Source organism: Eurypyga helias, unplaced genomic scaffold (assembly GCF_000690775.1).
Source record: "Eurypyga helias isolate BGI_N326 unplaced genomic scaffold, ASM69077v1 scaffold567, whole genome shotgun sequence".
In the NCBI taxonomy this organism is placed as follows: domain Eukaryota; kingdom Metazoa; phylum Chordata; class Aves; order Eurypygiformes; family Eurypygidae; genus Eurypyga; species Eurypyga helias.
The window spans coordinates 127,851-139,175 of record NW_010260900.1 but is presented as its reverse complement, the minus strand read 5'-3'; the positions used below and the strand labels follow the sequence as shown (position 1 = coordinate 139,175).

At 39.8% G+C, this 11,325-nt stretch overlaps 1 protein-coding gene across 1 annotated transcript in view; it reads left to right on the top strand.

The window, feature by feature from the left end:
• Positions 1 to 247: 247 nt before the first annotated feature.
• LOC104512253 (transmembrane protein 132D-like) overlaps positions 248 to 11,325 on the top strand; it is a gene marked incomplete at both ends in the record, with an annotated part of 116,412 nt that continues 105,334 nt past the window's right edge. Inside the window, 1 exon segment of the mRNA XM_010155172.1 lies at positions 248 to 365. Within this exon segment, the coding sequence (XP_010153474.1) occupies positions 248 to 365 (118 nt within the window).

The window sequence follows — 11,325 nt, the reverse complement described above, 5'->3', positions numbered from 1 at the left end:
GGCGCGTCGCGGTCGGGGGCTTGCCTGCCGGAGATTCAAACCAGAATTGCTCCCTGTTTATCTATTGAGAAGAGAGGGGTTTTCTTGCAGAGCACCATCTGCTTTGAAGAAAGGCGAGAGGAAAGAGGAGGGTTAAAGCTAAAAAAGTAAGTCTTCTCTCCGAAGGAAATGCCTTTTTCGATCTCCAGATGACCTTTTCGGAAAATGAAGCCTCTCCAGCTGACTGATTTTTATTTTTATTACGAAGTGTGTGAAACTGAGCCCTAACTTCTTCACAAACCCTGGGATATGCACTTCTGGGATTAGCAATATGGGGCATCTGTTGTCACCTCTCCTCTTGAGCCTGGCAGCAGTTTTTTCCAAAGGTAAGGCTCAATCTCTTCTGTCTGTATCATTGCATCTGGTTTCTTGTTTATTTTGCATACGCAGCTTCTGTACCTTCTCTCTAATGCCTTGAATGTTGATACCCACAATTCATGACTGAAGGACTTGGGGGTAGTCATGTGCTAGTCAAAACCAAAGATATTGTGACAGGAAATCCTGAGTGGCAGGATTTTTTTCTTGGTCGACCATGACAAAGAGTCCTCCCATGTACTGAGGAATTTGTTACCTGCCTCCAACACTTTTGGTCATGTAGTCAATGCTGGTGACGAGCTCAGCTGGTATCCAGCCAGCTTTGGATTGTGAAGGGTTTGTTATTTGGCAGTTTGAAATCTTCAGGGGTACAAGCTGTTGGAGTTAGCTGCCCCATCTTTGTCTTCTATGTAATTTCTCAAATTACAAATGCTGTCTCTGAGACTGGCTAGCAATGTTGTACCGGACCAGAGAAATATGTACTTGCTGAAATGTTTAAAAGCTGTGATGAGAGCCTGAACCAGGTCTCTGATATTATGCGTGCTGAATAGAGTTTGAATGCCCTGAAAGCATGACTTCAGACGATTCAGTGTTCTCTTTTTGTGCTTTGAGTGTGTTTACAGTAAGAATCAGAAAACCAGCCTACAGACAATACACACATTTCTCAGTGCATTTAAATCCTTCTTTGAACATAAAGTTTTCATTGATAGCCTCAGCCAAAAGGTGGATGCATTTTTGCAATAGTTAATTTAGATGATTCTAAGCATTCCTGTGGAATAGAAATTAGGAGAAATACACATTTCTACTGAGAAGACCCGGTGCATCAACAGCTATGTTTTGGCAGGAAAACAAAATTAAAAGTTCACACGTAGTTAGTCTTCCGAGATGACAATAGCATAGGCATTTAATGTATGATTTTACAAGCACAGTGATGAATGTCATTATTTTAAAGAGACAATAGCTACTCTTAACACCTTAGACTTTCAGATACAGGCGCTTTTCTGTTTTCTTAAGTGATTTTTTTTTTTTTAAACTAATTACTTTGTATCCAGAACTGAACTTCCTGACACAGGGCAAAATACACAGGTGGTTATTTCTGTGGTGGTTCCCTGTATCTAATTCACTTCTTTTTTTCCTTAGAACAGATTAAGAAAGAAAGGAATGAAATTATAGGTCTCCTCAAATGTTACCTAAATGCAGCGCCTACAGAAGTACAGTTTTAAAGTTGCAATTGGAAATGCATTAGCAGCAGGGATTAGAAGTCTGAATCTTTTCAGAAGATTGCTTCATTCACATTGCACACCAGTAGCTTTTGATTTCCTAGCTAGGTTGTAAATGATGTATTTTATTATAAGCAATATCGGTACTTTGGACAAACTAACAATACTGTAAGAACAGTAACTTCATCTCCCATTTTTTGATGTGTTTCAGTTGGCAGCCTTAGCATAGTGTTTGACTGAGATTGCAGTTTATTCTGAGATTGGAGTGTAAGTGGTGGTTCAGCCCTACAGAGTCTAGTGTTTGTTTTATTGCTAGTTCAGCAATTACAACATTCATATATGATTTTATTCTTGAATGTTACTTACGTCTCCTCTGTAAGATAAACATAGGCAGAAAAAAATGCTATAAAAACTAATGAGTGATTGTGAAGACTCATTACGTCTGATATGTCTTGAAACCAGATACATGAGATCCTGTTAGAATTACTGGTATTGTCTGTGCTGTTTATTTTGCACTTTGGATATCCAGCATGCTACTGTGTGATTGCTGGGGCTCTGCTGCTTAGTAATACAGAAATCTGTATTGAATGTACTTGGTAACAGGCTCCACGTGCACTGCTATGCCTTAGTGCACCCTGAAAAGGCCAGAGTATTCTAGCAATTTACAGTATAAACCTGACAGTCTAAAATGCTGATCCCCCCCTGCCCTGTAAGAAGATAAAAAGCAAAATCTGATCAGACTTGCTTACTACTACAGGACATTGTTTTTTGATGCCTTTCTGTTGCTAACAGAAAAACTTGTTTATCCTGTGATGACAAGTTTTTTCTAAAGAGAGAAAAAAATCTTATAACATGCAACAGCAGTCAGGTGTCTGTTGTGTCTAGGTCTGTTGCTGATTACTCAGAACCATGGCAACACACCTTTTTACTGCATAGTTTCCAAATCTTTCAGGTAATAATGTTGAAGATTTGCGAATGCTATTGCAGTTTTGCCTTGCTTTTATCTTCTACCTGCAGAAACTCCAGCCTGAGAAATGAAATGTTGTTTTCAATAATTAAATTCTTATCAGAACAGTTTGTCTCTGATATAATCCATGTATTTCAGTGTATTGTTGGTCTAATTCTATGTATGTGTGTGTACATACATACATAGACAAAGATTATAAGGCTCTGTAATTGTAGTTATGGGGGCAGTTGCCTTTCTCAGCTTTGTCTTCAACTAGGACTTTCCTTGAGTCATTGTGCTGATCCTCAGTCAGCTGGGCATTTTGCTCTTTATTGACTATGGAAAAAAATTCTTCAGAAATTTACAATTAAAAAATAACTACGTCTAGTTGATGTTAATGAAAACACAGCCTCATACAACAGGCACCGTAATGTGGGCATTTTTTTCCCTTGTTTAAGGGGAAAACCTCTCATTAGCTTCATTGGAGTAGACTAAAAACTCTAGTACTTTACTTGAACACCGGGTTCAGTGCTTGGCTTAAGGCTGTAATGAACTGAGCATCTCCTGTAAGACGCTGAACAATTTCTAGGATGTATATTGTGAGATTTAGGATTGAAGAGCCTTTTGCATTATGAATGTTTGTTGTCAGATAAAAACCTTGGTTTAATTGATTTCAAATTTCAGGTCTAAATTGACAGTAACAAATCAAGTGAATATTTTAGTTACTTTTCCTGCCTTCATTCTGCTGAGCATTCCGTGGTCCTCTCTGTCATCCTGGCCTGAAATCTTCTGCAGGTTGCTTTCTAATGTGATCTCAGACCACACAGCTACTGATTTGATTTTCTTCTCTCAGTTTTTATAAATGCGGAGGCTTGGCAACCGTATTAGGCAGGATTACCTTGTGCCCCCCTAAGAGCATTCCCCATGGGCTAGAGATGTGGATGCTGCATTGGCAGTGTAATCTCCTGTTATAGGAAAATGTGTGCAGGAAATCTCCCAGAAATCAAACCCTCCAAACATTTAGTTTTGGTTACATTACAGGAGAGAAGTATCTGGATATTTGGATTTAAATTGCTTCTGTTTCCTTTGGAATTATCCATGTTACAGTATTCTTTGAACCCTCTAGATTTCCATTGAACCTTATACTATAGATTTTTTTATCTTATTATGGACAAACTTTATCTTTGCCTTTTCTACACAATTTTACTGGTTCCATGATGATACTTAGTCTCAGAATGTGACATTCTGTCCACACTGCTGAATTACTTCACTGATGATTTCAGCAGATTATATCTTGGTGAGTTGTATCGGAAGCCGCTTTTCTGTGCATCCACTGGCTTCAGTGGGGGTAGTGGTGTACTACAGAACTACACATCTGAGCTTGTGAGTTATGGTCCATCATCCAGAAGGCCGTGGGCCATTGCTGAAGATCTTTATGTGCATATATTCCCCACTGAATTGCACTCTGGACTTAATATTGAGTAGAAACATAGGAACTGAAAAACTGAGGAATGCAACAACCTGTGTTTCAGTGCTGCTTTGGAGTTCGTGACTCTGGAACACTGGTAGTATATTAGTAATGGAAAATGGTGCTGCATATGGGATTAAAGTTGAAGGTTATTTTATTTGATTTAAGAGATATATTCTTTTTTTTTCTTCTGTGGAGGTGGCTAGTTCAGGTTTGAATTTCAGTTCATGTTGACAGATTTTGATTGTGATGATGGGGACACATTCTTTTTCTCAAAGTAACGGTGCTGATACTACTTGTGGAGAGACTCCTTGTAGACACCCGCTGCTCTAGCTGTGCCATGGATTTACATAGAAAACTCACTGCCTGCTGGTTTCAGATGAGCATGAAGTACATGTGTAGTCAGTAGGAGTTTTTCCTGTAAGCTTTGCCTGTGTGCAGAACCCCAAAAAGTTTTCTGAACCCCACAATATAAAGGAAATTTTTGCAGCTTAGGATTGAGGCTGTGTCTGTAAAACAGAAGTTTTTGTGCTTTGTAAATCCAGTGCAGCTGAGACAGTCGTTTGAGACATTACACAAGGGAAACAGAAACTACATTGCGCTTTTTTGTTCTGTCTGTGGTTCTTGCCACAGTGTACTTCTGGGGGAAGCCCCACTCTCATTCCTTTCAGCCAAAATAATAAATTTGGACTAAGATAAAAAAAAAGTCTACAGCTAGACCCAGGTTTTGTTTGTCAGCTGCAATACTGGCTTAATGTAATTTGGTTTCTGATATTTCCTTGTAATGTTCCCATTTTTTAGTTCTGTCTTTTATTAGTTCCATAGCACCGGTGGGCTCAGTGACACCAACCCATGTTTTAGATATTAATAAAAGCAGCTTTATTCAATAAGGATCAGTTTTATTTAATAAAAGAGAGACTCAAAAGATAATCTGATTTGTCATGGTGTATCACATTAAATCAACCTCCTGAGGTGGTTGTGGATGCCAAGTCTGTCACAGGTCCCAGGATACATAAACACGACTCTCGACAGATTGATTGCAGAGAAGCTGGAGAGGCAGCTGAGATTCATCGCAGGTTTGGTTTATAAAGTGGTACATTAAATTACTTGATTTTCACCAGTCTTTGTAATATTGCCTGCTGCATTATTAATGGCAGTTCAAAATGAAGTGGATTTTAAATAGTTCAGAGACATTTAGATATCACTAATTATGATGAACAGGTTTAAAGTACATATTTGAGGATGTTAGGCTACTTCAACCTCCTCCATGAGGGGAAAATTAACTGTAGGATGAGGATTGGCTTCTTCAGGTCCTTGATCTCTTCTTTAATTGAGTAGACTTAATTCCAGTGTAAGGTGTTATTCTGATGGCCCCACATAGCTCATGGATTGAAAGTCTTCATCATCCAAAGATGGGCAGCCTAGGTAGTAGCTGCCGCTCCATACTTCAGTAGTGTAAACTCAACTCGACCTAGAGAATAACTTCCAGCTCTGCGATACAAGATACCGTATCTATTGATCCACAGTGGGTGTGATCCAGAGCCCATTACAGCTGGTGTATGGGGTTTTGTTGCCTGTAGCAGGCTTTAATTCAGAGCGTAGACAGTTTTCGGGCGTTGTATTTTTCAGGCTGTGGCCTGCACACCAGTGTGATTCACAGAACATCTGAGCACTGTTGTGAAACCAGTGCCAGAAACCTTATGTGTGCAAGCTAGGAAAAGACAAAGGAAGGAAATGGAAGTAAGAAGGATGCTTTCAGAGTGCATCCCAATTTGTGTTTGGTTGTAAACAAAGGCCTTTATGACAATGCTGTGCAAGACGGTCTGGATTTCTTTCAAAAAGTTAGATGGCTGCTGTCCTTAAAAGGGTGAAAAAAAGCCACTGTAGTGAGACTAACTATAGTAATTTAAGGTATTTCTGTGAGTTGTTTGGTATTGCCTCAGCACTTCAGACACAACCACTGGTGGTCTGAGTGTTGCTAATCTATTGCAATATTGCTAATCTATTGACCCTATGGCAGCATAGGGTCACTTAAATCGACATTGAGTAGTGGTGCAGTGAAGCAACGTAGGAGTAGTCTGCCAGTCACCTAACTGCGTCTGCACAGTAGGGTCAATTAACGTCCTAAAATTGACCCTGTAGGCTGTAAAACATGAGAAGGGGAAGGAAATTGAATATCATAGATCCTGTAAAAAACCAAAACAAATGAGTTAGCTAGTTGCGTAGAAAAAAAAGTTGAAGGGGTAATGATAATGAGCACACCCAGCAGAGGTGCGGGAAGATGTCAACACACTCTTCATTCCTGGTGTATACAACTTTACAGTATCGGCAAGAAGCAACAGAACTGGCCTCTCTAGCGGGACCAGGATGCTCTGCAGCATGCCTTTGGATCTGTTTGCTTCCAAGGTAGGCAGACTGTTGAGCAGGCCGTCTGCAGAGCTCTTGCTTAGGAGCAAGGCAGATGTCTAGATATTCACACAGATGAGGCTGCATGTCTTGCATGCTAAAAAGTCCTCTGAGTCAGAGTTTAGTCTCATCTAATGCTAAATGATCTCGGAACCTTGAATTTTGTTGGCCCTCAATGTTACTTGCTTCCTTTTTAGTTATATTTTTTTAAAGTGTACTTTTTATGTCTTTAGTATACATTGTGTAAATTCATTGTACAAGAGGAGGAATTCAAAGGTGTCAGAGGTAACTAGCCAATAGTATCTCTGAATATTAATCCAACCCATAATACAAGAAAAGAAATAATACCACCCAGCCTTCAATCCATTCATCAAAGATCCTGGATTAGAACATAGTCGTATCCTCCATTTTCTACTGAGCCACTGTGAGTCATTCCATTTGTCTTCAGGAAAAGAAAACCGTGCTGATTTGCACATGCCTATGGTTGAAATATTTGCAGTGATCCTTCAGAGTTTTCCATCTCTGTCTTAATGTCATCAGTCTTGTTTGGTTAATTTAAATTTAGTAGTACGCGTTGGGTAGCTAGTTTTATTTTCTATGCCTGGCAAATTCCTACAAGGAAAATTTTAGCTAAGCAGTGTTTGTACCAATTCAAGGGCTTTCTCAGCTTCTAATACTGCCCCTGTGTTCCCAAACTTCTTGCTACAAGCAGCAGGGAGGGGACACAGGTCAGACAGCCAACCCAAACTGAGCAAAGGAGTTTGGTTAGTTGGGGGGAGTTGAGTGAGCGGCTGTGGGGTACTGAATTGCTGTCTGGGATTAAACCACAGTTGCACCTTCAGTGAATAACAATAAAAGAAGTGCATTGTTGCTTAAAACTTGATGTGATGCTCTCCAAAGATCTTCCCTTGTTTGTTACGGGTTTATCAGTTAAGGTTCTCTTCTTTGATACCCTTCTCCGTATTACTGGGCAAACGGTTGTAAGGCTATCATGACTCTAGCTGTGCTCTACTCTCTCCTTTGTGGTTGACTGTCTCCCCTGCAGCAGTTGTCTGATAAGAGATGATTTCTTGCATACTGAACACTTGCGCACAGTAGGACTCTGTTACATACTTCTGACTCTTTGACACCATCTGCCCAGTAAAGTGGTTTTAATGGGTTTCCACTGAGCCAGCCTGTACTACAGCCCTGACAGCATGCTCTGTGTTTTAAAAAATAAACAAAATCTCTTCAGAAAACTATCCATGAACATTGGCTTCTCCAATAAAATTGAGCATTATGCCCTGTCTATTTTGCAGAGGCAGAGATTTCTCTGTTTGATAGACTTTAAAATAGGAAAATGACTGATGGCTTGGAATGGTCTTCTAATCGTACTGGTTTATTTTTTTAAATGGCCTTGTAAAGCATTATTTCCTGTCCCATTTTTTTAGTCAGGTATTTTTATGCTTTTACAGAAGCGCAATCATTTTACCTTGTTGGAGTTCTCTTCTTTATGGAAGCTGGGGAATGTAGTGGTTCATCATGGTGATTTGGGGTCCAGGGTACCCATTGGGTGTCTGTAACCTTTGGAAAATCACTTCCGTTCTCTGCTTACCCCTTCCCTTTTAAACTGCCTTGTCTACTTAGAATACAAGTTGTTCAGAGAAGGACCTGTTTTACTTGCTGTTTATGTAGCATCTTCCTCGCTTCTCAGATGAGAATGTACAATTTATCACATAAAAATAATTACTTGCTAGTGGCTGAGTTATTGCTATGAAGTTGGAATGTGACATTCTGATTGTCCTGATCGCTGGACAACAGGAGCAACTCAGGGGCTGGTAAGAATAGAAAAGAAGAATAGGGTAAGGGAAAAAACTCAAAGATATAATGAAAGCAACTGTGTGATTAAAAAATTCTAGGAGCTTCAGTACATCCCATCCCATGATGTTACAATTAATACGCTATCTAATCCATTTCAAACAGCAACATAATAAAGGCAACATAAAAAGCTTCTTACAAAAAGGCATCATAAAAATGTGTTTATATTTATTTCTGTTACAATTCATGTTACTAAACTATTGAAGAAACCCACCAGGTTTTGAGTGTCTGTATTAATAATGCAACAAGCCACTTGAAATGCAGAAGTGGGTTTTTTTGTCAGATGGTACAGATCTTAGAAATACTTCATCACGTCTCTGCCCCTTCAAGTCTTTGGGGTTTATTTTAAGCTCCTTAACATTGGTAAGTGGCAAATGGTGGGCAGCGGTTGTGATGAGATCGATTGGTGAAAGCGACTGTTGGCTAGTCTCTTCTGTTAGGATGGGACATGAAAATTGGAACAGTCAAAATAAATGGATTCTTCAGAACTTCCAAGCTGACTTGCCAAGAACACACAGAATCAGACATAATCCTACTTTTTCAAGTTCTTTTCTCTAAATTCCATGAAGTTTGACCTCCAGCTGAGATGAAGTTCCCCCTGAAGCATGGGTTTCTTTGGTCTTTTCTGGGCCCTGTCCAGTACTAGTCCTGGTTTGTAGGTCTGTGTAGGGAGCCAGGGCAAGACATTTGAACCTCTATTGCTAGCTGCCCACTGACTTGAGAATAACTGTTGCTGAGGTCCCTAAGAAAAACTGTATTCCATGCTATGGTGGCGTTTTGAGTGAAGAGACCACGAGGCTAAGGCAGCTTTTCAGTGTATTCTGAGATGTGCCATATCTTCATATAAAAGAAACATTCACCACTCTTCACTTTGGAACCTTTTGGCAATAAAGATATTTAGCATTTTTAGCCTGTGGAAGATGCACATGGTGGTACCATTTGTGAGAAAATTGGCAAGATCCCTTCTTTGCAGCTAAAAAAACCAGGCAGTTCCGTCATCATTTAATAAATGCTCAACAACAGGGCAGTGCATATGAACTTTTCAAATCATGTGAATCGTTGTTCTTTGCAGATTTTCTTACATTTTTTGTCTAGTTTGCTTTAAAGTTTGTGGCCCACCTGCATCCAAGTGCAGGTTCCCTTCATGTGCTCCTGTTTGCACCCTTGTAGGTTTCTGTGGATTTGGTGTCTTTTGAAATGAACCACCTTCTCCAGGTCCAGAATTCAGACTGAATGTAATGGGTCCAATTTCAGGCTGGAAAACATACAAAGCAAATATCACTGCCAAATCCCTTGAGAATTAAAATGGTATTTCCCAAATGCTGTCCAGCAGATTGGTATTTTGAGTGGTATGTCAGTGCTCCTTTCTCTTTGCTTTTGCTACTGCATCATTTGTACAATGGATGAAATGCTAACTGAGGTGAACTCCTAAGACCTGTGGGCCTTACATGGCTGCTTGCTGCTGCTGTTACCTTTTATTTTTTTCCCTTTGTCCTGTCATAAGTTTGGATATTGCTGTAAATGTTCCCTGCTGTTTCTGCTGCAGTAGTTTAAAATACATATAGCAGCATCAGCTGGGCCTTTTCTTGCTTTTTTATTTAGGCTCTCTATCTGAGTAGCAATGGATCAGAGTAATGGTACAATAATCACCGCTGAAGCATTTATTTGCTTGGGGTTTTTTCTGTTTCTATGCAGTCATATGCTCCTTTCATCTATTCCTATCAGAATGATGCATTTGGTTTGAATCAGACCCTGAAAAAAGAGAAATACTTGTATGTGGAGAATACTATATATAGCGGACCTTTGCGATAGTATTTATCATCTTGATGTTTAGAATGTCTTTGTATGCATTATAGGTTCTGATCAAATAATCAAATTGCATCAATAATAATAAAAAGGCTGGTTCATGAGGAGATTCTTTTCAACTGTTCTCTTTTCAGCAGCCTTAGAGATTTGGCAGCATACTCTCAGTGCTGACAAGTCTGGGCTTTGGCAGTCTAAATGGGGAACAGGGAATTCAAAACCGAAGATCCCTCACAGCGATGTCCTGATAGTAACTGACTTCAGGTGCGGGGAGGAGCATTCCCAGACCTCGGATGATTTTAGCTGTTGCCATAGGTCACAGGATAATCTCTCATGTCATTACCTTTGCAAACCTTAGGCTTTGCAGGCCATAAGGACTTATCTAGAAGGTTGTTGGGAGACAGTGAAGATCAAGGGATGAAGAACAATTCCCCCCAAAATGCAAAGAGCATTGCAGGATGTTATTTGGTGTAACAGGACTTTTCTGGTGTTTTAGTTCATACTGGGGAGTGCTAAAGCCCATGACTTTTTCCCCTAATGAGTACATTCTTGTTTGTGCCTTCAGCCTGAGAAACATAACTGTCCTAGTCTTCCTACACTGCACCATTCCCTCCGCTTCTTGTGTATGGTCTTCAATTTGCTGCAGATGTTTGCTGCTAGGTTGATCAATTTGTCAGAGAAACTACACATTCTCGCACCTTTTTTATCTTCTTGTGACAGAAAGGCACTAGCAAAATCTCATCTGGAGCCTGTGGAATTATTGTAGCAGTTTCAGTTATGTTTTACGCTTCTTTGACATCAGTCTTGGGAATAGCTATTGTATTCATTCCGGTCTAAATCCGACTGGTCCTTTTCAAATGCTGCTTTCTCCTACCCCTTCATTTTCTTCTCCAGTGACTGAATAAATGTTTCTCTCATGACACTCCATAAGGGAATTCTTCCATAGTTCTTGCACTTTCTCTTGCCTCCTTCATTATCAGTCAGTGCCATTACTGTTTTCCTTCCAATTGCAAGTCCAAGTCTCATTTTTAGCACTGAGATAAACAGAAGGATTCGTGGAGGAAAACAGACTGTATAATTTTAGATTTTAAGACTCCATTGAACTTGTAGTACTGACCTGCAGTAATTATCAGAAGATAATTGGAAACCTAGGCTATGAGCCCAGAAAATTAAGATTGAGGGCATGAAGAAATTTATGAAAGTTGGCAGGCAAGAAGAAGAAATAAAGATCAAACTCTGTATTCTCCTCTGTACCACTACTCTGCAGGTAA